General features: G+C 49.6%; 9 protein-coding genes across 9 annotated transcripts; 5 read left to right on the top strand and 4 right to left on the bottom strand.

Annotated features, from left to right (window-relative positions):
- Positions 1-230: 230 nt before the first annotated feature.
- On the bottom strand, positions 231-1,121 carry HER10_EVM0009561 (uncharacterized protein). The gene is made up of 3 exons (XM_035479046.1): positions 706-1,121; positions 492-645; positions 231-431 (listed from the first exon to the last, which is right to left on the bottom strand). Exons 1-3 carry the CDS (start codon positions 759-761, stop codon positions 282-284), a joined length of 360 nt encoding a protein of 119 aa, XP_035338758.1. The 5' UTR covers positions 762-1,121; the 3' UTR covers positions 231-281.
- Positions 1,122-2,183: 1,062 nt separating this feature from the next.
- Positions 2,184-2,600, bottom strand: HER10_EVM0011428 (uncharacterized protein; the record flags this gene model as incomplete). The annotated part of the gene is made up of 1 exon (XM_035480861.1): positions 2,184-2,600. The coding sequence occupies one exon, from the start codon at positions 2,598-2,600 to the stop codon at positions 2,184-2,186; it is 417 nt and encodes a 138-aa protein (XP_035338917.1).
- Positions 2,601-3,295: 695 nt separating this feature from the next.
- On the top strand, positions 3,296-5,419 carry HER10_EVM0011045 (uncharacterized protein; the record flags this gene model as incomplete). Its single annotated transcript, XM_035480487.1, has 13 exons — positions 3,296-3,438; positions 3,511-3,559; positions 3,614-3,688; positions 3,747-3,845; positions 3,900-3,918; positions 3,977-4,037; positions 4,092-4,197; positions 4,253-4,513; positions 4,578-4,684; positions 4,737-4,861; positions 4,925-5,076; positions 5,141-5,311; positions 5,384-5,419. 13 exons carry the CDS (start codon positions 3,296-3,298, stop codon positions 5,417-5,419), a joined length of 1,404 nt encoding a protein of 467 aa, XP_035338888.1.
- A 793-nt stretch (positions 5,420-6,212) lies between these two features.
- Positions 6,213-8,600, bottom strand: HER10_EVM0005423 (uncharacterized protein; the record flags this gene model as incomplete). Its single annotated transcript, XM_035475041.1, has 1 exon — positions 6,213-8,600. One exon carries the CDS (start codon positions 8,598-8,600, stop codon positions 6,213-6,215), a length of 2,388 nt encoding a protein of 795 aa, XP_035338346.1.
- Positions 8,601-9,590: 990 nt separating this feature from the next.
- On the top strand, positions 9,591-10,643 carry HER10_EVM0012709 (uncharacterized protein; the record flags this gene model as incomplete). The annotated part of the gene is made up of 1 exon (XM_035482097.1): positions 9,591-10,643. One exon carries the CDS (start codon positions 9,591-9,593, stop codon positions 10,641-10,643), a length of 1,053 nt encoding a protein of 350 aa, XP_035339033.1.
- A 1,679-nt stretch (positions 10,644-12,322) lies between these two features.
- On the top strand, positions 12,323-14,393 carry HER10_EVM0012445 (uncharacterized protein; the record flags this gene model as incomplete). The annotated part of the gene is made up of 8 exons (XM_035481841.1): positions 12,323-12,386; positions 12,448-12,620; positions 12,682-12,763; positions 12,831-13,059; positions 13,114-13,301; positions 13,364-13,953; positions 14,017-14,120; positions 14,180-14,393. 8 exons carry the CDS (start codon positions 12,323-12,325, stop codon positions 14,391-14,393), a joined length of 1,644 nt encoding a protein of 547 aa, XP_035339008.1.
- A 3,242-nt stretch (positions 14,394-17,635) lies between these two features.
- Positions 17,636-19,557, top strand: HER10_EVM0006530 (uncharacterized protein). The gene has a single exon (XM_035476113.1). It carries the CDS (start codon positions 17,907-17,909, stop codon positions 19,395-19,397), a length of 1,491 nt encoding a protein of 496 aa, XP_035338457.1. The 5' UTR covers positions 17,636-17,906; the 3' UTR covers positions 19,398-19,557.
- Positions 19,558-22,327: 2,770 nt separating this feature from the next.
- HER10_EVM0001081 (uncharacterized protein) lies at positions 22,328-23,562 on the top strand (the record flags this gene model as incomplete). The annotated part of the gene is made up of 2 exons (XM_035470841.1): positions 22,328-23,105; positions 23,162-23,562. The coding sequence occupies 2 exons, from the start codon at positions 22,328-22,330 to the stop codon at positions 23,560-23,562; spliced, it is 1,179 nt and encodes a 392-aa protein (XP_035337951.1).
- A 352-nt stretch (positions 23,563-23,914) lies between these two features.
- Positions 23,915-25,090, bottom strand: HER10_EVM0008054 (uncharacterized protein; the record flags this gene model as incomplete). Its single annotated transcript, XM_035477590.1, has 1 exon — positions 23,915-25,090. The coding sequence occupies one exon, from the start codon at positions 25,088-25,090 to the stop codon at positions 23,915-23,917; it is 1,176 nt and encodes a 391-aa protein (XP_035338618.1).
- Positions 25,091-26,167: the final 1,077 nt, after the last annotated feature.

Raw genomic sequence — 26,167 nt, 5'->3', positions numbered from 1 at the left:
ATGATCAGTAGGCTCTGCAGGCCGGGAAATTTGGTAAGATGTAAACATTCAGCATTAAAGAGGTCTTTCAAAGACTTTTGCAACAACGCGTGCTTATCTCAGGCCGTGAATATCGAGTCTAAGACTCATGTTTCTCAATCATGTACCGTCCCCAGTCAATCCTCCAATATAACCTGGCTGGCTGAAATCACTCCAACATTTCGGTCGACGCTAATGGTATCATTTCTACACTCCGTGCTTACCCAGCTCCTTCTTACTTGGTATCATGATGAAATCCAAAATTAATCGCACTTTGAGCCAATAGTACCACTGGCGTCGGCACATACACCGGAGTTCTGAGCCTGGATGCAAGAGTCCTTGAACTCGTTGCCGCCAAATCCAGAGACGTACCGTGTCCGGCCGCCATCCTTAGGAGCAATAGTTGCGCAAACCTGATTACAGCGTCAGAGCCATGCCTTGGAATCAATTTGAGGAGGTTCTGTTAGACTTACGTGCCACAGCATTGTGGTGTTAACGTTTTGCGGGTTGTCATTCTCGAAGATCTTTTGCGACGTCCGGTAAACATCACAAGCCTTTTCCGTGAGACACTTATGAGATACGTCGTTGATAACACAGTAGCATTTGGCGTGTTCGTTTGCAAGCGCACTGGTTTCATCAGTCATGATCTAAATGCTTAAGCCTAGGTTGCGAGCGATGCTGACTTACACTGGAAAGACGAGGAGCGCCAATGAGAGGCAGAAGAATAGAAATTTTGTAAACATGTTGTTGGATGATGTATTCGAGATTGACCACGGGAGAGGAGCGAGGAGAGGAACTGAGGGAGGTGAGAGTTGAGATTGAGACACAGTGACCGGTTGCGGGAATGATGTGAGGTTAACAAGTACTGTAGGGCTGGTCCGAACTGTGGTCTAGACTAAACTTATGTACCTGCATCTGCTATTTGGAGTGGGCGCAGGCGTAATTTAGAAAATGCGGGAGAGTTCAATTGCCATTTGAGTAGCTCGACACCTAGGCCAGAAAAGGATGGTCCCTGACGCGTGGACCAATTCGACTTAATAAACTAAGGAAATGTCAGGATAATGGCAGCAGCTTGGCCATTGCTCTGGGGAGTTCTCCACCACGATAGGGAATGATCCGACCTGAATCATGTTCCTCCCGTGGCATCCGATGATCCCGCCGTTCCATGACGCCGGGCGGCTACTGCACGCCGCCTTATCATACTACCTCAATTAACAATATGCGGGTCATGACGAACGAGACCGCCCCCAGTCGTCGGTATTCTAGTTCGGTTTCTGGAAAAATCTCGTATCGCGGGGTGATGTGACAGCTGAGAGCCGGAGAATGATAAAGATGGGACGGCGTTTGCGCGAGTCAAACTAAGCGGACACTTGCGCAGAAGCTTAGTTGCGGCTCAGACAACGGCCGAGTGTTTGATATAGAAAGGCAAAATAGATTGCTTAGCCACTTAGTACGAGCAGCATTGATCAACACATCACGGGACCTGAGCAAGACCGCTTATCACTTGAACCATATTCCGCAAATAATCTTCGCGGAAACAAGCAGGTTCCCAGATCCATTCCCTGGCGACGCGTGACTAGTTGGTCAACTCCATCAATTGTCACGCGGCGATATTGGATGACACATGTTAACCTTACTCGTATTTTCCCGTGCCTTCCTATCAAGCTTGAAGCAAGTCAACAAAAAAGGGGAAGACGTGGAGTTGATGTCCGTGCATGCGGAGGAAGATAGTCGCGTGACAATGCGGGCAGAACGGAACAGACTTGAGAGTTGATCAAAAGCAGAAAATGGCAGGCAGAAGAGTAAGTTGGCCGAAAGTCGCAGTTGCATCTAGCTGTCGACGAGAGGTTTAGGAAGTCAGAACGAGGCTGGTGATGCAGTAGTTCTGACTTATTGGATACGTAATTGAATGAGAAAGATGTAGCACTGAGACGTCATATCATTAGGAATTTGGGATATTCTGCGAGCATTCATGCACATGGAAAAAATAACTCCGTCACTTCAGCAGCCGTTTTTAAGGCTCTCCAATAAACAGTCCGACGACCTTTCCTCCAGCACAATGGCTCTAGCTGGTTCTCTAATAACTTTCGCACTCCTTAACGTGGGTTCTGGATGTTGTTAGAGAAGCCTCAATCTATGGACAACCCGGACTTCTTACCTGTAGTCTATGCCGAGTTATCTTGGGTACAGGCGTCAAGTCTTTGCGTCGTGAGGTCATGGCCTTCAAAAAGATTTGCTCCCCAGCCCTCCCATCCAGTAACGACCTGATCGTTAGGCAAAGGGTCGCAGCTGTTGGGGTTGATGCCAATGCGGAACTTGAATGGTGCGGAGTTACCGCCAAATGTGACGTTTGTCAACGCTTGGAGGTTGCCCTTTGCGTCCTTGGAGTTTTCGATGGTGCATTTCGTACCGGCAGGGAATGTTCCACTCAAACCGCATCTAACAACTCCTGCAGGTTCGTCCCATTTGAGCCACAGCCAGTTGGTGTCGGCCCAGTTGTCACCCCAGCAGCAACTGTCAGCTGCTGCGATAGCAACATATGCTGAGGTCGCAAAAAGTTGAAGAACAGACGTAGAACGCATGATGGAAAATAGAAGAACTAGTGCCGAAGGAAGTTTTGGAGAGTTTGGTGATAGGTTCGACGACGGAGGATAGTTCCGTCTATGAGTGTTGGGTGCTGTAATACTCTTATCAGACTAACGACGCTTGGACGGGGGAAGAACGTCGGACGAACGGTAGAGGATGTGGGAACGGGAGGCCTGGAAGGCTGATAGCAGGAGATTGACTCAGAGTGTCTCTGGGCAGCAATTAACTAGTAAGCCTCGAAATAAGTTGTCGAGTAATTCGCAGCTTGGACCGGTTCCGAGGAAACACGAGGAACGTTGAGGCGTAAATTCGCGGTGGCAGTTTAACTACTTCAACTCATTTGGCTCCCAATCTACCTGGACACGCCGCGTTATCTTTAATCAAAGAAAGTTGAACGCCGATCTTATGTGTACCTGAATCATGTCAGGATAATACTTGCAAAGCCATCCTTCATCAAACCTTGTTCCTGAAGGCTGGGTCGTGGCTTTAGCGCAGTTTGCGGGGAACCCGAAATCATGCGAGCACGTCCCCAAAGAGGCATCGAGCAACGGCGGCAACTCGCCGAAGTGGGTGAAGGTGCCTTTTATTTACTATGCCCTGGCTTCTTGCTGTTTTCCGAAAGCTAGTGCTCGATACTATTGTCTGTCTTTCTCTTGTTCGTTCGCGTTGCAGCTCGCAACATACAATCATAATGGTTCTCTTGAACCTTGTCACTCTCTTTTCACTCGCCGTGAGCGCGTCTCCGGTTGCATCGATCCCGCGTATAGAGGCTCAAGTGCTTGATGAACGCGCAAATCCCACCGTTGACAGTTGTTCCTTCCATTCCGAAGATGGGTACGATATATAATGTTTCACAAGTTATCTATAGAGATGCCACAATTGCTAATGTCTTTGTCACCAATATAGCATTCAGCCTGGGTGTTGGGAGACTCTGCAGATGAACAACCATCTTAACGTAGGCTCAGATATACAACCGTGTCTGTGTCGTCCATACTGACAATATGACTAGGACTGGTGGTCCAAGAACTCTGCTAGATGCAAGACGGCAGAGAAGGGATTTGCTGAATGTTATCTCGATTCAGCTGTATGTTACACTAGACCACCATGTTCGAGCCCAGTTGCCCCGACTAACACCAGCACAGGGTTACATAACGTGGAGCTGTGACTTCATTGCCCTCAATGGATGCACGCCGCCCCCGAGTGGCCGCAACGCCGATTATGCTTCATACCAGGAGTTCTACGTAGGTTCTACAAGCTTTAAAAACGCTCCAACTTTGCTAATGAAGTTTTGATAGGTCTTCTGGAACATTGATTGTGAGCACTCTCGCTATTGGCGGCCTGTGAATCTTCACTGACATCATCGCGACATTAGCCATCAATCTTTTCTTCACTAATTATCACCAAGCCCTCCTGAACGGCCAAGCTACTGCAATGTAAGTTCGTGTTGGTGATGATATGATGCTGGATTGCTGACCCTTCACCAATAGTGGTGCGGTCGCCGAAATCGTGAAGACTGTTTCGCCACCCAAGACCAAGAACCCCAAAACCCCTCTATTCGGACCTATCTATGCCGTTGCACTTGGTCAATTTGCTGTAAGTATCATAACTCATCATATACGAGAAAGTGATAGTCCTGACAACCAAAAAGGCTCTGGGTCCTTTGCTCGGTAGCTCTCTCGCCGCTAGCATGGTCTTTGCTTCTCTCACCGGTGCCCTCGGTGGTGGAGCTGGTTTGTTCAACATTTTGTTCCCCACCAAGCAGGTCCAGGAGGTCCCCTGGGAAGGTCTCTCAGCTGCTCTTTCAGAGAACGTCAACGAGTACCAGAAGAACGTTGGCGAGGCATTGACCAAGATCCAAACCGACTTCGACACATTCTACTCTCTGGTTTCCAACGGCGGTTTCAGCCAGGTGGGAAAACACATTCTACAGCCAAGATCCACTCAGAGCGCTTAGACTGACCGTTTTGCGACAGAAAATGAACACCAACCTGCCTGAGAACACCGATTTCATGTACCACAACCTTCTGAAGTGGACTTTCAACCAGGCGCTGCAGCAAGCAGACTACTTTGCCGTTAAGAAGTGAGTTCACGATTCTCCTCGGAATAACCCAAATTTGCTAACTAGTCTATAGCCCTGGCGTTGATCCCCGCAAGATTCCTATCGACCCGTACGACTGTACTAACCTGGATACCTACGGTACCTGCGGCCCTATCTGGTACGATGGCAAGGATTCCTATGGCCTTGCGAGAGCAAATGGTACGTTACATTTCCACAGACCGTGGCCGACGCAACTCTTACCCATACTGACATTATCTACAGACATTGGCATGGACCAGATGAAACCAATTCTGGACGTCGCATTCGCCAAGAACTGGACCACGCCGCATGAGCTCTACATCGACTCCCAGCAATGCCAAGGCAAGAATGGCTCCGAATCCTTTGATGTGAAAGATCTGTCACTGAGTTGCGCCGTAAGTGCTCATCTGTTGAATGACCCTTCTCTTGACCTTTTCGCTGACCGTAATATGCAAATAGTCGAACATCCCCGTCTGCGAGTTCAACTTTGACTACAACCCGTATCAGTCGCTCATTGATCGCACCAACCCGCCCGAGTTCAAGAACTGCCCCAATCAGAGAGGCTATGGCACACCCATGTTTCACAGCGATGATGCCGGTGTTCCTCTTTCGTATCTTGGCCCCTTCTTGGTACGTTCTCCTGCAAAATATCATTAACTCAACCCAACTCCTGAGTCATGACACTAACGATCGAGTCAACAGATGTCCGGTGTCATCTATAATGAGAAGAGTGGTTGAGGTAGATTACTTTAGTCAGAATTCCTCGAGACATCATAGATTCCAGGGATTCTCCTCAAGAGTATTAGACGTACGTTGCGAATACTGCAAAATGACTCAAATGCTGGAAACGGCCGAGATAAATTGATATGTTTAATTTTTGAATTGTTCCATCTCGTTTGCAATACTGTGGTATGACTGAGTACAGTTGCGTAGTCTGCAACACACTGGAGTAGGAACCAGAAGTATGCCATAATTAGTCATTCGATCATCGCTTCAGGTGTGTGTGTCAAGATCATTGTTAGTCGCTAGGTGCTACATTTCTGCGATTGCCAATGCAACGGGTGAGAACATATGCTTCACCAAGGGAAGAAGAAATGCCATCCGCTTGAGATTGATCATAGCCAGGTGAAAATTAAGATCATGCAGAGCGCTCTACGCGTTTGAAGGCTTAGTCAAGAAATGATTGTAGCAGCATAGACACCTCAGATTAGACATAAACATAAGTACTACTGAAAGCGGAAGTTCGATAGATGTTGTAGAATAGAGAAAGACAAATGGTGATTCCGCTGCTGGCAATGAGTCAGTAATAGTTGTCTCAGAACTGCAGACTGTTTCTCCGGAAACGTTATCTCTGAGGTGAGAATTACATTTGCATCATGACTTCTATTTGAGGTCAAACTACTTAGTGTATGCTCGGAATCCGTCCTCACCAGTCAGAAGAAGCAGCCACTAAGGTAGAAAAATGTATCCCAGTCCGGAACCAATGATATGTGTTACAGAACGTATCAAGATCGTAGACTACAATATAGAGCTAGTCGGATTGATCCAAAGACCGAGCTAAGGCAACAATATTTTCCGTGCGAAATGCCACCTGCCCATTGGCATAAGTGCCAACATCTTCTACTTCGGAACCTTTGACAACGTTTCCATCATCCGCAATGTCCGAAGAGGACTTTTCCTGGTTCTCTGGCTTGCTGTCCTTGGCACTGCGCCCGATCAGCTCCAAGATGCAACCAGTCTCCTCCTCCTTCAAGAAAAACTGGCGAAGACCGGTGGCAACATCGTAGCTCAGATCTTCCGCGGTAGTAGTCCAACCTCTGGCTCTTACTTCAGCAAAAACGGCGTCAACATCTTCAACTTCCAATGCAACATGGTGAAGGTAAGCTCCGTCGTGACGTATCATCAGCTTGTAGAACACCGAATCAGGGTTCAATCCCTCAGTAAGGATAACTACCCGCTTTGAATCACAAGGAATGCCCATGACTTGCATCAGTCCATCATCACTACCATCAGCAGCGGACCCAGTGTTAACAGTAAAAGTGCGGAGAGGAGTGAAACCTAATATCCGCTCGTGGAAAACCTTCATACGCTTAGTGTCGGGCATGATGGCAGCATAATGGTCGAGCTGACGCGTCGATCCCGCTATGGAAGTCAGGACATTGGGTGAAGTTGAAAAATCCTCGTTGGCTGGCTCTTCAGCTGGGGCCTGGCATAAGCTCATAGGGTATCCAGTTTCCTCCCGCAGAAGAACAAGCTCAGTTGAGCCATCCTGGAGACGTCGATCTTTGAAAGTGATCCTTTGAGCTTCGAGAACTTGACGAGCCTTGGCGATGTTGTAGACAGAGAAACGAACCGAAAGCCCGATGTCTCCAGGTCCGGCGCTCTCTGGAGCTTTGACAATGCTGAGGGTTGGATCGCCGAGACCTGGGAGTCTATAAAGGCTCTCATCTTTGTTGAACTTGGCGTTATAGACCTCCTTGACTGTTTGGGCAGCTCTCTCAACCACATGCGATGTAAGGGTCAAGTGAGCCATTCGCTTGACGCCGAGCAGATTGACTGCTCCTGTTCTGCGCCGGGTAGTCGCAAGGTCCTCGCAAGCTTCCCAAAGAGCTATGTTGCTGGCTCGATATCCGACGCTGCCGAAAGCGGTGTTGACGAACGCCTTGGTGTCATTGGCGGATGCCTCGAGGTTGGATAAAGCATAGCCCTTCAGCGCGAGGCCGCTGCAGGCTCGCATGAAGAGGTTGGAGGTTCCTGAGTTGCTAATCCACTCTGGAAGCATCCGAATTGATGCAGAGTCAAGTTTGGACAGTGTTTCGTCCCTGCTCTCAACAGGGTTGAAGATGTTATTAGCGCCGGCTAGGATGAATCGGGCGCCATGGGGCACTTCAGCGAAGGTTTTGTCGCTAAGAGTGGAGAGTGCTTTGGGTGTGAGGATGTACCGCTGAGCACAGGGAACAAAGACCTCGCCCTGGGAGGCGGCGAGGAAGTCGACAAGGTGTTCTTCGTCAGTTGAGCCAACTCTGCGCTTGGCATACAAAGCTGACTGTAGCTCGGCCTTTGTAAGACCAGCCTCTAGGCTCCGAGGGTCAAGTTCTGAGACAGGATTCTTCTCGGAAGCACGCCGATAGGCTTCGATCGAGGCGCAGTCTATGCCATTGTCGTTGACCAGAAAACCGTACTGGCTGGAGATGGCAACTACCCGGCCAATACCCAGCTGGGCAGCTGCTTGGGCAAAGGTGGAACCGACGCAACCGAAGCCCTGGAGAACCAGGCGAGCTTGCCCCATAAGCTCCGGCTTGGTGTGGGTAATGAGCTCTTTAAGGGTAGCAGCCATCACGTAGCCGACACAGAACTCGCTGAGGCCCCATCCACTGTTATCAAGCTTTTCTCCGAGGAGATCGTGGATCTCCTTGGGGTTCGAGCCGCAGTAGCCAAGTGAACGACTGAGCGCGTCGAGCGCGGTCAAAGTGCCTGGAGAGCAGTAGGCTCTCGCGTGTCTGTCGATGATGTCGTGGTCTGTGTTGAGGTCTCCCCCTGTGCCCCAGTACTCGGAAAGGACAGCTGCATTATCGCGTATGAAGCGCTCCAAGACAAGAGGAGCACGTGGGTCCTCATGAGGGAACCTAATGCCGCCCTTGGCACCAACGACCTGGGGCTGAGAAGAAACAGCGAGTTTGGCACTCATAGATCGGGCAATGTCGCGAACCTCGTTGAGAGTTGCGTCCTCATGAAGGAATAACCCTCCACCCGAGTGAGTAGGCACGGGTGAGTCGATAACTATCCAGCCTTCTGCCGGAGAAAGCTCATCTTTCCAGTGCCAGACACTGCAGCCTTGGATGACCTTGTGAGGTGGCATTGAAGGGGAAGTCCTACCAACAGAAGTGCCGAGTTGAGTAGAGGCTGAGATGGAAGACATTTTGAGGCAAAAACAATGTTGAATGATATTTTGAGATTGGATTGAGCTTGGAACTTTTCTTGTTGTAGCGATGATGCTGAGAAGAAGTCCAAATGTTGATGTCAAAGGCACGACCATTTATAGCCAAAATTTCTCTTCATCGCGACTTACTTGCATGATACTCCGGTTTGCCACAAGAGGCAGCCCGTTACTGACAAGACTTTGCTCTCGAGCTTGCAGGGCGGCCATGATCCATCAGGCCAACTCTTCCCTGGAAGTGAAAACATCTAGAGAGAACTCAAAGGAGCAAGGATGGTCTTGGCGGAGGAAGCAGGCTGTGACAACATTCACTGGGCAGACAATTCAGTCGGAGGTATGAACGCAAGGAGCTCTGTGGGGTCTAGAGTTATCAGATGTCGGTTTTGGCATACTGGAGGGTTCAATACAGCTTCAACAATCTGAGAACAAGTTCTAGCTTTGACATGTCGGAGACAGGATTTCGTTCTTGGATACACAGAGACCTCGTATTCGGTCTTTCTTGTCAGAGGTCAACCCATAATCGACCGGAAGCATATGGAAGCTCAGAGTCGCCATTCCGAAATATGGAAGTGACAGACCGGGCCGCTGAAAATCTCGGGCAGCGTGGAACACTCCGGAACTTCCAATTTCCTCGCCAGTATGATCGGACCTCTTCCGCTTGCACTGCGTTGGGCTTCCAGAGCACTATCATACCCTGCAGGTTTGGGTTGTTCACTGGAATTGTTCTTGTTGTGTATCATCAGAAGAAAATCTTGAGGTTGATGCAACATCGTCCCCTTAGCTTCAGCATGGGTATAAAGTGGCGTGTTGACTCTCTCGTGGTCTCTTGCCGGAATCTCAACGGCACATAGAAACCTACTACTTTGCCTTTCAAAGCGCATGAACTTTTTCAAGCCTTTCCTCTTGATTTGAAAAACTTATTTGGTTCTTCATTTTATTCCGAAAAGTATCTCAATCACTATCACCGTCAAAATGGGATCCATCACCAACATGAAGCTCTCCTCTGAGCACGACATTGCGAAGATCTTCAACTCCTACGTTGCCGCCGGCGCCATCGGCACTGCTTGGGAACTCGGACTACTGGACCAGGTCCGTACACAAAAGGCTGTGGATATCGACGAGTTCGCGGCCAACCACAACCTGGATCTCGCTTCGACCCGCGCCCTGGTCTCCGCGCTCGCTACCTCTGACATTCTCCAGCGTCAGGGGGGAGCTGCGCTGCCCGGGAGGTTGCTCGAAGAGGCATACCGCACAAAAAGTCTCTTTCACTGGCTTGCTCTTGGTTCCGGCAGTTTATTCGCGCGCATGCAATACGTCATTCGCAACGAGAATCGCGAGGGCAAATTTTACTCGCGTGATTCTGCGGCCATCGCCTACGCGTGCCGTGACGCAAACACGCAATTCATCGATCCGGTCTTCCTCAACGCCCTAAAGTCATCTGGCGAGAACTTTACCTCCGTTGTGGACCTGGGCAGTGGGAGTGGCGAGAGGATCATGCAAGTCCTCGACCGCTATCCTGAGAGCACTGGACTTGGCATCGATATTGCTGGTCCGGCAATTGAGGTGGCTAGGTCAGATGCTGTAAAGCGTGGTTATGGTGGCCGCATCAACTTCCTGGTCGGCGATGCACGTAAGCTCGACTATCGGGACGAGTTTGCCAACGTGGACCTTTTGACATCCTTTCTGATGGGCCACGACTTCTGGCCGCGGGAGAAATGTGTTAGCTCTCTGCAGAGGCTGCGCAAAGCTTTCCCGAGTGTCAAACGATTCTTCATCTGCGATACGGTGCGGATTCTCACAAATGATCCTCAGTCTCGTCATGCAGTGCAAGAGGATGATGTGCCTATCTTTACCCTGGGGTTCGAGTTTGGCCATGCGCTGATGGATGTTAAGTTGCCCACAGTGGAGGACTGGGAGGGTGTTTTCGAGGATGGTGGCTGGATTTGTGTCAAGCAGCATCACATGTTGCCCCCGTCTCTCACGGTTCTTTTCGAACTTGTGCCCCGTGACGCAGATGCAATGTAGAGCTCCGACCAACTCTATGGAATGAATAGGGGATAGGCTCAAGGTACACCTATCTACTTTAGGCAGTAGAGATAGCATGAGAATTGAACTGTTATTGGAACTGTGGAGACTAGTCAACAGAGATATCGAGATCCAAGTTGTGCAAGCATAACTTTTACTAGGAGACACGCTCATAACCATTACTCAACTCAGTATTTTGTTGGCGGAACACTTGAGCAATGGGAACATGATGAACATGGCTAAAGTGTGTAACTCGTACGAGAAAATGAGGCTGGGTACTACCTCTTGGCTGGGTGCCACCAGTACTTGATGGCCCCTGATCCGAAACCGTGTAGGGACTGTTCCATCGTAGAGAGGTTCCAACGGGGAGTGTTGCTAGGCTATCGGAAGTGGGCAGTGGCTAGCTTACGTCTGACTCAGATAAGTTTCCTATATCTGCTTCCGAAAGTCCAAAGACGAGTCAGAATCTTATCCGATATGCCAAATGAGAAGGCCACGTGTGTTCAACGGTAGGCCCTTGTCATCCCGCCCGGACTGACAGAATATGAAGACTGAAGTTAGACCCGAGTCCATGAGAAATGGGGCCAGCCCGAAGATTGTTAAGCCAGGATTCGATTGGTATTGCCCACACTGTCAATATTCAACGCTCGGAGTTTCCTTCTTAGTCAACAGATCAACTTTGATAGATGATAGCTCAGACACAGGCAAGTTGAGACGAGTGGGATGGACCCCGAAAATCCCGGCGATCCACCTCATGCACTTGTGACAGCGATACTGGAACCACCGAACTCTGAAAATGACCGACGCAGATATCGAATCATCCGGCCGCAGGCCAAGAGATGATACTAGCGCAACTCTATCTTGAGGGGAATTCCAAAATTACTCTAGCCCAGTAATGCCGGCCGGATCCCACTCCAGCTTCCCGTGGTTTTTTGCCGCAAATGATGCTAGCCCGGGTCTGCTCTGACTTAACCCCGGGCCGCTCCGCCTGCATTGACAGGGCCGGAAACACTCTGTTATCACCCCGCAACTACCTTCGACTCTAGCCGCATACGAATCAGTAATGGCTCCTCAGCATAGCAATAGGATTTTGCTGCCCAAGAGGTCTGAATGCCCCTTCTCTCTTGACCCTTGATTCTGCATCTGCCGTGGTAAGCGACGGAGTTTCCGATCGGACCTTTTCTTGAGGCGGTGAATACAAACGTTGAACATTTGCCGCGCGTTCCACGCTAACACGGCGGAGATAAACAGACTCCGGATGCTAAACAATTTATGACTGAATTTCAACATAGAGAATAGTACCAAGGCACTTTTCTGAATGGGGAAGGTGTAGCCGTTGCTTGGAGTTGCAGTTTTCGCTCCAAATGTCTACCTTGAGGATTGCATCGGGGCTAAGCTAATTATTTCGGGTGAATTGAGCTTCCAGAAGTTCGGACCCGAAGCCCGTCCGTGTAAGTGCCCCTCCTGCAGTGCTGCAGACTGCTAGTAAATATCAGAGGTTTGAGGTTCTTTATTCGGCCCGACTGGGTACTACGATATAAAGATCAAACCCACAACTACGTGCTCTCTTGGAGTTGTAGTCTGCCAGTCACCACCTCTGTTGGCGTCGTGCGTCTTTCTTTTAGGTTCATCTCGGTCTACCCAGCGAGTGAACACACATTGAAATTACCCATATCATCATGATTTTCTCTTCTAAATACCAGATAGACATACCTCAAGTCGATGTTCTATCATACGTGTTCGGTACAGTTCATGTCGCTATGGCAAGTGTTTTGTTTTTTGTGTTTGCTTATACAGACTGCAGGAACGTCAGCCTCGGATGGCAAAGATTTGCCCATTTTCGTTGATGCCGAGAAACCTGCTCAAAGTCTCAGTAAGCCTGAATTGGAGACTGGCGTCAAGAGATTAGCGGGTGGCCTCCGACAAACATTGGGAATACAAAACGACGATGTTGTTCTCGCTTACACTGAGAATTCTGTGAGTAGTCCCACGGCCATGACAGGCGGCCATCCCCTAATATTGTGTCTCATCACTCCAGGCATGGTACCCAGTTATAATCCTTGGGGCAATCTGTGCAGGTGGGATCTTCACTGGTGCCAATCCGGGGTACACGGAGGCTGGTGAGTTACGAATTCATGATGAGATACCTCGGCACGAAGCATGGAGCACATGGGTAACCCGGACTAGAACTGACCCACCAACTCACTGTTTCCGGCGCTAAGTGCATTTTCACGGATGCCATCCGACTCACGACCGCACTGCAAGCTGCAAGGAGTGCCGGCATACCAAAAGAATATGTCGTCCTCGTTGACAACAAGGGTCGGCCTAGGCATGATAGCTGGCGTACCATGCAAAAGTTGTTGGCTGAGCCATACTCTTGGGAGGCAATCAGTGATCCTCTAATTTTGGCAGAAAAGTGAGCTGCTGCAAGGGAACAAAAGCATGAACGCAATGCTGATCAATTTGCAAGGGTCGCAGTTCTTAACTTCAGTAGTGGGACAACGGGAAAACCCAAGGCATGCATGATCACCCACCGCAATCTTGTTGCCAATGCGGAACAGACACTTCACCTTGATCGAGTGAGCGAGTTGAGAGCAAAGGACCAAGGATCTTCAACTCACAATGTTCACTGTGCATTCCTGCCTCTCTATCATGCCAGTGAGTTGCAGTCCAAGATCCCAATCACATATTGCTCCTCGAAGCACTGACCACGAGCTTAGGTGGACTCATGACTTATTGTGTGGTCAATGTACGCAGATCTTGCACTACAGTCACCATGCGTAAGTTCAGTCTTGACCTTCTACTGAGCACAATTCAGCGGTTCCGCGTCACACATCTTCTCTTGGCCCCGCCGGTAGTTGTGATGCTATTGAAAAGCAATCTCCTATGCCGTTACGACGTGTCCAGCGTGAGGTCCATGTTTTGTGGAGCGGCCCCCCTTCAACCGGAGCTATCCAAAAGATTGGAAGAGGTGTTCAGCGGGGGCAAAGCTCGCAGTCGACAGGGATGGGGAATGAGCGAAGCCACGATGGCAGTCACTTTGTTTGCCCCTGACGAGTTCGACCCATTGCACAAGGGCGTCGGGCATATCCTCCCCAACATGCAGATGAAGATCGTCGATGACGATGGTCGCGAAGTTGCCTGCAATGAAGAGGGAGAAGCGCTCATTCGGGGCCCAAATGTCTTCAAGGGCTATTACAAGAACCCGAGCGCATCTGAAGAAGCATGGACCAAAGATGGCTGGCTGAAAACTGGAGATATTGTGTCCATTCAGGAGAGTGGACTTCTGACTATTGTGGACCGCAAAAAGGTTTGTGCCGCATTGTTCTGAGGCCTCTCAAAGCATTTGCTGACCATGTTATTCGGAGTACAGGAACTTATTAAGGTGAAAGGCTTTCAAGTAGCCCCAGCCGAACTTGAGGGGCATCTCCTTGAGCATGAAGGAGTCAAAGACTGTGCGGTCATTCGCGTTACAAGGTGCGCTCATGCCTTTCCTATCTGCAGCTTGCATTTGACTTACACCAACACGCGACCAGAGAGGGGCAAGAACATCCACAGGCTCACGTTGTCCCTAAAGACAGCAACGTCACCGCCGAATCGATTATTGAATTCATGGAGAGCCGACTTTCGGCACACAAGAGGCTTACTGGTGGAATTGTTTTTACTGAGGCGATTCCCAAATCCGCATCTGGCAAAATTCTGCGTCGCTTACTTCAGGACCCTGCGACGGCTAAGCTAGCCCGCCTTTAGAGCCTGGTTGTGTTAAACCTCATTTCATGTGTCACCACACGGCCGTTGTGCTAGGAGCTGTGATTTTTTAGGTCCCTGATAGGGCGCATCTTGAAACCATTGGACTTCTTTTCCACCTTCGCGACCATAATTTCTGTATCTTTGGACTTATGTTACTCTTCAAACTAGAAGCCTTTCGACGCAGCATGTTCGCAAAAACGAATGACACGGTCTGAAGAAGTTGCAAGCATTGGACTTTGCCGAAGTAACTTGCAGCAAGCAGAAGGGCTGGGCTTTGTTCTCCAAGGCCTGAAACGGTCCAAATGTCACTTGGACTACATGTAGAGAAGGGGTAGACTTTCGTCTGTTAAGTGCGATGCGATACACTTGGTCTTGTGCTTCTTTCATTTTCGACCGATAATGATTGTCAGCCTATTTGTCTTCTCTGAAATGTCACTATCTCACACCAAGGATATGAATTACCTCGACAATAGAGTTTGGTCGATGAAGCTCAGCCCTCAGGACCGCTCACAACCGTCTTATGAGCGCACTAAAGTCGTCCCTGCATCGTCCGCGACCCTTAGGCTTCGGCCCCCCCGTTCGGAGAAATGAAATTAGATTCTTGGAAGCAGATGTCACTTACAAAAGCGAATTTTAGTCCAGTTTTGTAGCTTACCCGCTCTGTCATTTTGGCTGCATATGGTTTAATCTTGGAAGTTTCAAAGATTTTGACCACCATCCCAGCCGCCTCTGCTCCGGCGAGCATCAACCGTCCGATAATGTGGGGCAATGGTCGGGAACGGCACGGCGCGGGTCGTTGTGCCGGTCGCTAGGACCTTACTGGCTGGCCGCTGTTGTGATCATAAATTAACTTCGTTAATGTGATGGACCTCGACACGCGCGGCCGCGAAGTGGCAAATCAATTTGGCCAAGGAAAGATAAATCCTAGCGACTCTGAAGTTCTTGTCCAAACTTCTGTGAGTAGTAGAAGGGCAATACTGCAGATTCGGCAAGTTGAATACTGGTAACCCAAGGTAGAGAGCATGGTGAAATCGCCGAGTTTTGATACCAAACCGTTAGATTTGGTCAGCAGAAGGGTAAAGTATTTCCGTGCAGCAGGTCTACCTATATTCATATTGCGTTTAACTTATCAACCATTCAACCACATGTAGGGATGAATCAGCCAGAGCGTTCGTAATTGACATCGTCAGCAGCAGCGTTCTAACGATACCTCCTCTGTGCCCGAAAGAAGAATAAGGCATGGCCTCGGAGTCTTGGAGGATGAAGACATTACTTCAACGTCAAGATTCTGGCCGGAGAGCAACAAAGCAGAGCCAACTGCGCCTGGGCTGTTTCACCCCCATGCCCCCTGTACCTGCATCAATACTGAATCATTCATGGGCCTAGGCGCATTGCGATTAGTTTAGCCACCGCCTCTCATAGGTCCGTTGGTGCACCGTCAGCTTCCAACCCAGGTAAATCGCCCCCATCAAATCTACTGGGAAGACCCATATCCTGCAAGTGATCACAGTCTCCTCTCCATCTTCCATCATTGTTAAAGCAAACTTGCCATCAAGTCTGACTTCAGGGGACTTCGTCGACACAGCGACCATAATAAGACCATGTCATGGAGCCAATTTGCCTCTGCGCCTCAATAGTCTGGAATTTGCAGGATTCAAGTGCCTAGCGTCGAGTTCGTATGCGCAGAAGCTCGACCGGCCATCATCTCGTGGCTACAGCGCCGTAGTAAGCCAGAAGGAAGGGGCGGGCGGAAAGAGCGGGACCAGCAAGGATGCGGCGCACCTTGGATGTTTTGTCAGTGGTCCTTACTCAGCACGAAGACCGGGAGCTCGATCCTGCATGCCACTCAGCCCAGTGACAATGCCAAAGAACGAGAGATCTCTGCTGAATCGAAAGGCTTTGGAAATTTCAGTCGAGGCAACTGCCGGCAGGCCGAAAGGTCAGCGGTGGTGGTTGAAGGGAGGATATCTACATGCACTAGTAAAAGGCGCGAGGTACATCTATCAAGGCGGGAAACAAACGGTTGATCAATGCCGCACTATTTTCCGCGCCAAGATCCACACCTCTTACTATTGAGTGTGCCCTAGACCAACTTATCATGATCCGGCAAGCAACGATCTGCCCCCAAATTACATGTAAATCTTGCTCCAAAATATGTCGTCTGAGAGCCACTTCTGTCAAATGCTTTAACCGCAGATCAGCGAAAAAGATGAGAAGTGACTGATGCGACATTTCGCATCTGCCTTATGGTTGCTGCCGCACCCCCAATCCCGCGAGCTGCGAGGCGCCCATCAAGACTTGGATTCTGGAAACTCGGGTTCTGCCCGTGCCTACAAGTCGTGTTCTTGGTATTCCCCCCTGAACATGACCTTGCGGTGTTGGTGGTACCTGGGCTTTCAGAAGCCGTTCTTGAGCTAGATCCCAGTGCAGTTGTTGCCGCTGTTGCGCTGCTTGAAGCTGTCAAGGTAAGGGCTGTAGAGAGCAAGCTGCCAATGCTATCGGCCCCTGGATACTGTGCCTGGCCGGTAGAGAGCTTCCCCCTATGGTTGAAACAGTTGGCCGCCTCGGAAAGCGGAACGAACAGAACCATTGAGCAAACAAAGAAGAGGACCAATCGCGTGGACCTCGAGATCGCCATGTGAAAGACGAAGACTCTGAGACAGACAAGTAGCACTGAACAGAAAGAGTAGTGGGTTTGATGGAACCAAAACAAAGCAGTAGGCAATAGAAAGAGAGAGTGCTATTTGATAAGAGTTGAAGTACAACATTAGGCTGTTGATGGGATTCATCCATCCGTACTTGAATTCCGTCGCTATTAGCTCCTTGGGCAGATTTTGAAGTATCCTTAGCTTGGTGTCAAAAAGGATTCTCCAGTCTCCACTCATAGCTTGATTGGGAAGTAACGAAGTAGCTCAGGAAAAGATGTGGGTGTAGCTGCGCCTCTCTCTTGCTTCTAACCATGTCTGTGGCGTTGGTATGCTTTGTTGGTTACCTTGGTTTGTGACAAAGATCCATGTGGTGGACACACATGCCGTGTCAACCGAGGCCAACAAGGAAGACTCGTTGGAAAGTTGAAAGATGGCTTCTCCTCGATGAATTCCAAGAAGAAACCGTGATTCTCTACTTCGTAGTTTTAGTCCTCCAAGATTCGAAGTGAGGGCCATAAGACAGCCGCTGCTGACAAGCGCCGATGCAACTTGGACATGGGATGGAATGCGCTTTCAGCTTTCATCACTCTGTTGGTCACTTGAACTAAACTTTCTTTTGTGGCCCCCTACCCATTGACGAAGCACCCTCACGCGACTACTACGTACCTACTTTAGTCTGGCATACGTAACCAACCGTGGGGCCGGGATTTTTGGCGCAATTTTGAAAGGTAAGTAATGTGCTCGGGCACCTCACCCTTCCCCCTGGGTTTGTGAACTTACTTCCATCATTCTCACGCGACAAGCCTACTGCCAGAACATCGTTTCCCTTCATATGTCAGTCGCAAATCGCGACTAGTTGGCCGGCATGGTCGTCAAAGTCATGCCATCCTCGCGGATGACCGCAGCTATCTTCTTCGCTTGCCTGTTGTTCTTGTTCTTATACTCCTCTTATGTTCTTACTCCCTCTTATCATCCGACGTTCCCCGCCAAGCCCCCACCGGCGCAAACGCAGTCACACCCATCACAACATTCCGACAAACCGAAGGAAGATGGCCCGACGGCATGGCAGAAAGAGGCTGCTTTGATCAGCGACGAAGCCGAAACCTTAATCGGCGATCCCATCCAACCTCCTTACAAGTCGAAATTCTACGAATTGGGTCAGCGGGCCAAGAAAGCCCGAGAATGGGTCAAATTTCTCGATAACGCACCCAAGTCGGAAAACATCAAGCCTACTCTAGAGAAAGTGGAAGGCGTAATCGCATCGTTGTTCCCTTTTATTCAACACTCACCAAAGCGCCCAGATAGCAAGACACCATTTTCGGATTTGCGTTCGTCCATCGTCCCCGGAACCCGTGGATTCGTCATTCCAACAGGCAAGGGAACCATGCGATATGCCACTCACCTCATCGGCTCACTCCAGAACGTCTTGTACAGCAACATGACAATCCAGGTTGTATATGCCGGAGATGAGGACTTGCCATCAGCAGACCGCGAGAAGCTGCAGTCCCGCTTCAAGGGGATCGAATTCCTAGACGTTCTAAGCGTCGTCGACGATACGACTCTGCAGCTCGTCAAGGGAGGATGGGCAATCAAAGCCTTTGCGGCTCTGTATGCGCCGTTTGAAGAGGTCATTCTCTCAGATGCGGATTCGGTCTTCGTCCAGGTCCCGGAGACGCTTTTCTTAGACCCGTCGTATGAGCAGACAGGGGCACTTCTTTTCCACGATCGACTACTTTGGCAACACTCATTCGCCGACCGTCACGAGTGGTGGAAGTCGCAAATCCACGAGCCTAGCGCCGCGCTCAATAAGTCGCTTGTCTGGACCGAGGACTATGCCGAAGAGGGCGATTCGGGGGTAGTAGTTATTGATAAGTCGCGTCTGGACGTGCTGATGGGTCTGCTCCACGTAGCTTGGCAGAACACATACGATGTGCGGGAAGAAGTCAGCTACAAAATTACGTACGGCGACAAGGAGACTTGGTGGTTTGGATTCGAGCTCAGCGGGGCAACTTATGCCTTCGAGAAGCACTACGGCTCCATGGTTGGTTGGTTCAAGGACAAGGTGAACGACTCAATCGAGAGAATCTGCAGCTTCGTGATAGGACACGTTGATTTGCGAGACGATCTCATTTGGTACAATGGAGGGCTTTTGAAGAACAAAAAGGTCGACCCAAAAGAATTCGGGCTCCCGACTCATACCCTGGTCGACGGAACGTGGGAGAAGGGTGGGGACCGAACTCAGATGAGCTGCATGGTCGGGCACAACGTCAAACCCCTGAGTAAGGACGCAGAGTGGATTCTAAATAGCTCCATCGCATTGGCACAAGAGCTGGACAAGGAGTTTAGCTTCATTTAGTTTGCGGCTTTGTGTCTGCTTGTCATAGCCTACGACGGGCTAACATGTTGCGTCATACTCATAGAACTCTAATTCCTCTTGTCCATTATTGTATATATTGTTTAGATGATTAGAATAGTAGACCATTACATAGTGTAAAATATATTTTTCTTACATTAAATTCCCTACTTTCAAACTCCAGTTGGGTTGCAGCGAATTAAGATGCTTCTCGGATATCCTTCGTCACCGGCATAGGTACTCACGTCACCATGATCTTCTCCAGTCTGAATTCTCCTTCCATGAAGGGACTAGTCCTGAGGCCCTTCATTAAGCACAACCTTTGGTACAGTTTGGTTTGGAGCACGATGGAGTGTCAGGCTCCCTTCTCTAGTCTTCAAGAACCTGAAACTCCCCATTATTTCCTGTTCGGTGAGTTGGTTCTATGCGGACCGACTGACGACAACGAATTGCGTCTCAATCTAGAGATCTGTCAGTGCACGTCACTAGCAACGTCACAGAAGCAAGGATAGACATCATGGCACTGGGATGAAGGGAAGGTGTGATGTATGTCAAGTTTTCTTGAATTTAACTATCGGCCCCTTCCATTGTCTAGCCATTTGCCTACATGTACCCATTGTTTGATACGTTTGCCAGTGTTATTAGTCCCGAAGCAAGCTTGCCTTCATTCTCGGCTTCAAGCTTCGAAATACACAGAATCCAGACTTCAAGAAGTGCGCATGTAGAACTTGGATGCCATTGCCTAACAGGGCGGTAAAGTAGTGTGTGTTGATCTTGAGCACATTTCAATAAAGCTATCACAATTCTTGATAGTAAGTTCTGGCTGCCTTACGGTCTTCGTTTTACAGAAGGTATTAGTAGTGATGTCATAAAACCCGTGTATACTAATTGGATACCATGCGAGAGACGAACTGCGGGTATAATGCTTTCTAGCCACGTCTCTTGGCATGACTATGCGGTCATCGGTGCCCGCGGCATTGAATACATCAATTTTAATCCGTTTCTGGAAGCCTTCCAGTGAGAGCTTGATTTCAGAAGGCATTTATATCAGTATACCATACAGAATCCTCATGTAACGCCGCAGTGTTTGGCAGACGCTTATTCGGAGGAGTTCTCTAGTATTGGAAAATTGGCTGGTTCCAAAGAAACAACATGCAATCCGTGGCAAATTGTACCGAGAGTTCCATTGCAAGCCATTGGAAACAATTTTCATCCATTGTATTTACAAGTTCCATAGCCATGAAGTTGAAATTTGCTAGTCAACGACCCGTGGCATAGTAACTTGTCTCGCGACAGCCTCCTATTTAGGTGAGGTCGATTCGTCTCAACTTGAACTCCCTAAGATCACAAAATCCTAGCCTCATGTGTGGCCAGACTCCAGTTTGGAACGTATCAAATGTCAGTCTTTATTGCTTCTTACGGTTGATAAAGGATGTTTTGCCGGTCTTCACGAACCGGTGGGACTTCGTTAGTCACTTTCCCAAACACATTCGAGTCAAGGTGATGATGATTGGAGAGTAGGTGCCGTCTAGAAAGCATAGCAGGGAAGACACCGATTAGAGTAAGCCTACTACCACGGTAGTATGCCTGTGACATAATCCAACCCTCTCGTTACGAACACGATAACGGTAAGTAGTGGGAAACAACCGTGCCATCGCATGAAAGTTTCGGACATCCGGCTGACAGCATTGCGCGCGGGGAGGCTTTCGCGTGTGCCTATCGCCGATCCGACGGTGTACGGAACCGAGGTACTTCTCTCAACAACGTACATCAGACGAAATACAGTAACATTTTCGACAGTTCTGGAACCTATACGGAGTCTTCGGCAAGGGTAATGGACCAAATTGCTGGCAGTTTTCGTCATACATGGCGAACGCAACATGAGCGGTGATTAATTTGTTCTTTTTCACAATGCCAAAGATTTCTATTACCCGTCAAGAGATACTTGTTGCCAAAAGGCTCCCAAGTTGAGTCCTGAAAAGCTCTGCTACGAACAAAAGAACTGTAAACGGCATCGCCGTCCGAAAGGCCGAGTTGTTCATTAATATCCCCTCAACCAAGATTTACTTCGGCGACGGGGATTTCTTGTCCCCGCGTGAGAATCAATAATCGCCGTGTTAAAGGTCAAGTCATGGTGCAGCTCTAGATGTATATGTCCGAACTAATCGGTAGGAACACATTGCCCGAGACTTACAAAATGAAAAGTTTAATCGGTCGATCTACCGGATTTTCAAGACATACCGGTACCTGCGTTCCGGTGGGCGAATTATGAGGCTCATGTCGAATGTTCAGATGATCGGTGTACAGGCCACCCATCACCTCCTATTTTGGACAAAATACCGAGAAACTGCGTCTACTAGTAGCCAGACATGATGTCACGGAGACGGACTAAGAAAGAAGACAGGAAACAGAGTTTTGTCAGTCAAACGGCCATCATCTGAAAGCAATTCTCTCCGTCACCCCCCTCATAGCTGATGGACCCTTATGATGGCACAAAATTGGTGTTCTGCAACCCGATTGGAGAACTTTGAGTAAGTAATCGAGCCCTTGATAAATTATGCGGGTGTACTGCCCAGAAAGGACCCCTCGGCACCTTCAGACGTCCAGCCCGTCTAGACATGTCGGCATGTCATCATAGCGAACGACGTCAGTATCCCGCCGGTCCGGAACCACTCGGGCAAGGCTGGTTTGAAGCCTCCGATCCATCAAAAATGTTACCAAAACAGCTGAGTCCTAAGAGGAGCGATCGAGACATAAGCTTGGTTGGCATTATTAGGATTACCGGGGTCATCCATAGTCCGTTTTTCACGACTACGAACATACCAAAATACCACATCAAAAAAGAGATATATACCTTCGAGCCCGCCTGCTCGATAGCCAGACGTTTTCCAACTCATCAAAACCACAACACTCTAACGACCCATACAGCAACCATGAAGACTATTTCAGCCGCCGCACTAGCTCTCATCTTGGGATCGACCCAAGTTCTCGCCAGACCTGTGAATGACCCAAGCATCGACGTCCGCGATGCCACCACCAACGTTTCACCTGTTGCGATTGAATCGCGACCATTGGAGCCTGACCGCCAAGCATTGAATCCGTTCCTCGGCGAAGACATGAACTCCATCAGAAACGACAACCCCGACCCGAAGACCAAGATTTACCCCAAGAGATCGGAGAAGGATGCGCCCTACTCTAGGTCTGAGAGAGATTTGAAGGCCAGCATCTACATCCCGAAGACATTCTCAGCATCATCGAACAAACAGCCCGTCATTCTAGTCCCAGGCACCGCTGCGATGGCTGGTACGACATATCGCGCGAACCTCGGCCCTCTGCTGGCCAAGTCCGACTTTGCCGACCCCCTCTGGGTCAACATCCCCGATGCCTCGCTTGACGATGCGCAGGAGAATTCGGAGTATGTTGCATACGCTATCAATTACGTACAGGACATGACTGGCAAGAAGCCAGCCGTTGTCGCTTGGAGTCAAGGAAATCTGAACGTACAATGGGCGCTGAAATACTGGCCCAGCACCAGAGACTCGGTGACCGACCTGGTTTCAATGAGCCCCGACTTTCATGGAACCAAGGAGGCATTCGCAGCTTGCAAGACTCCCGCCGCTATCATTGGCTGCACTCCCAGCGTCTACCAACAGATGTATGATTCCAAGTTCGTCCAGACCCTTCGTGCAAACGGAGGTGACAGTGCCTATGGTAAGCTCACATATTCGTAAATCATTTGGTCTAATCCTCTAACAAGTTCCATTTAGTTCCTACCACTTCCCTCTTCAGCGCAACAGACGAGGTTGTTCAACCGCAATCAGGTCCCATTGCCTCGGCCATTCTCAAAGACGGCAATGGTGTCGAAGTTAGCAACATTGAGGTTCAGAAAGCTTGCCCCGCTACACCTGCTGGTGGCGAAGTCACCCACGAAGGCATGCTCTACAACTCACTTGCATTCGCCCTACTGAGAGACGCTCTCACCAATGAGGGCCCCGGCAAGCTCGACCGCATCGACAAGAAAATATGCGCCGATCCTGCTGCCGGCAAGCTTGACGCCCTCGAGATCCAGGCAACCGAAGCTGTGTTGGTCGACGCCGGGGCGAACGTGCTTGCCTACCCCAACAAGGTCAGGCGTGAACCCTCTATCAAGGCCTACGCCAAGGTCTAAGCATCGAAAACTATTTTATTGTCAACGAGCTGGCGTGTAATATTCTTGTAAATTATTTGTTCACTACTTGTCAACAGTACTAGTAACCATACACGAGCAAGCGAGCGAGCGAGCATATTAGCGCATTCATATCGACATGGCTTTAGCGTTGCTTTGGTTCTAGAAAATAAAAATCTGGTTTTTTTGCTTTATAACCATCTGAGAATGAGGTCGAACCTTGCCATGACATGTGTCTTGCAGTGTGACTCCATCATGACTTCTCACCTTTGGATTGTGCACAACATATTCTATCTTTCTAAATCAACCATCATGTTGAATCTAGGCCAGCTCCAAAATTTTGGTAATAACTTCTTTATAATGATGGGAGTAGGGAATGTGATGGAACGTAGGAAGTTTCTGTGAAAACAATCTGCCGGGGTAAGGCCAACCAACCGGCCCACTCATCTCCCAGATGTTGGCAGATTACTTCCAACAGATATGCCCCTGAGTCGCCAATCTGCCAAAGGTCCCGTGCCAGATGCAGGATAGAAGCGTAATAAGCCAGAATAGCTATCGCTTCAGGCTTTCTTTCGGCAAGCTTCCTAGTATATTCCTCTGATACCATCAATGACCAGGAAAAGACCATCTGAATCAGGTACTTCCGACCCATGAATACCCTGGTGTCTAGATCATCTAGTGCGACCTGTATTAGATCGATAGCCGACATATAAACCTCCTTCTCAGCGGGCGAAATGTTTGGTGATGTAGATATCAAGTCCAGGATGCCATCACAATCAGGACCGACACCTTTCAGCCGACTCAGGCCCAACCCCCACGACATCAAAGGGACAAGCTCCGATGTCTTCAGCAATGCCCAGGCGCGACTCACGATTACCCTGACGCCTCTCCGGATCCTGGCAAAGTTCACGTAGCAGTCAATGAACGGATCGAGACTGGTGCTGCGGAATGCGAGTGCGTCGATGCACAGATGACGGCCAAGGATGGCGGAGAACAGGACCAAGGGGACGCAGCTGGGCTCGTCTATCCGCGCCTTTTGAGCGTTGAATAATGAAATCGCTCTTGTTTGTAGCTGAACTGCGTCGTGTAGGAATTCCATTGCATTTTCTGGCTCGAGGATCGACATATGCCGAGCAGACAGGGCAAGGATCTCGTGCATGAGGTACGGGGCATCGGACCCTGTCTTGAGGATGAGCTGCGTATTTCGTTCGATGAGACTCGGTTCAAGCTCGGGCACGGCGAGTGCTAGAGAAAAGTGCACTAGGAATCTCATGTGCGCCATGTTGATCATGTTGTCCGATAGACTGGGAGCGGGCTGGCTCATGTCGCCGGTATACACTATCAGGTGGGCCAAGTCCGGAGTCGGGATGACAGCGGGGCTCCTCCCGGTCGGAGATCCATACGGCGAATTCGGCTTCGAGGTTCCAGCATCTGACAGCACAGAATCCTGCATGGGTTCATCACCGCGTGTAGAACTTGCTACAGATTCTGGATCTGCAGCGTACGGGAATACACATGTGCGGTCCACCATCGTACAGTTGACGCATCTTGGTCGAGTCTCATCGCACTGCTCATCTGATTAGTAGATGTCTTCAGCCTTACGACGCCCGTCGGCGGGTTACGCGTAACAAATACGTGGAGACTGATACGTCCAGCTTACCTTCATGTGGCGTCGTTTGCACTCGGCACACCCCTTCCGGGACTTCCTATGGGAACGTCTGTACATGGTTGGTCCGGTCGATGGCTATACTGATGTACTCTTGTCGGCTCGAATACCGTCTAAGTTTGATGCACACCCCTGGGAATCTGTAGACCCCCGAATGCTTCGAAAATCGCAGCGTGCCAGATCGATTCGGTTGTCCGCAATAAAGAGACATAAAGGCGACCATTGAGGTTTTTCCACTTGACTGAACACTTTGCCGGTGAACAAACTTTAAAGAGTCCACACGGCTAGCTAGGCATACTCGCCCAGCTTCTCTAAGCCATGATGCTTGACGTACGTGGACCTCAGCCGCGATTTGTTTTTCGAGCTGCGCCGGGTTTCACGGGTGATCCGTGGACCATGTTATTAGTCTGTCCGACTTTATGCTTAGTTTCGCCCCTAAAAAGCTCTGCGATACGTGTATTCGGGAGCCGCCGGGCCAATAGTCGGCTATCTTTAGTGTATGACCCACCCGCAGAATACGTGTATTCGCATTTACCTCGGACCACTCCTCATCATAGACTCCCAAGGCTGATTTTCCAGGTTTGATTCGTTACTAGAACTCGTAAGGGACAGTACATACTTACCTACTCAGACAGCGAGGAACCGTAATAGGGCAAGCTTTAATTACGCCGTACTCTCTACGTACAGTACGCCGGCAAAGACTTTTGCCACGGCCCACCCCAGCGGTCCTCATCCGTCGACCAGGATCTCGCTGGAGCATTGTTGGATGTTATCAATGTCAGACAACTGCAAATAACTTGAGCTGTAGGGACTCTTTAGCCTGCTGGACTGAAGAAAAAATGATGTCCACGGTTTGAGCCCACTCCCACGTCTCCTTTTTGGCGTCCAATCAAGGGTGAGCAATGGTTTTCTCCCTTTCCTAGGTAGATCAGCAATTTCACG

Source organism: Colletotrichum scovillei, assembly GCF_011075155.1.
Source record: "Colletotrichum scovillei strain TJNH1 chromosome Unknown Contig00001, whole genome shotgun sequence".
NCBI classification, from domain to species: Eukaryota; Fungi; Ascomycota; class Sordariomycetes; order Glomerellales; family Glomerellaceae; genus Colletotrichum; species Colletotrichum scovillei.
The sequence above is the reverse complement of the archived record's forward strand: the minus strand, read 5'-3'. Positions and strand labels throughout refer to the sequence as shown.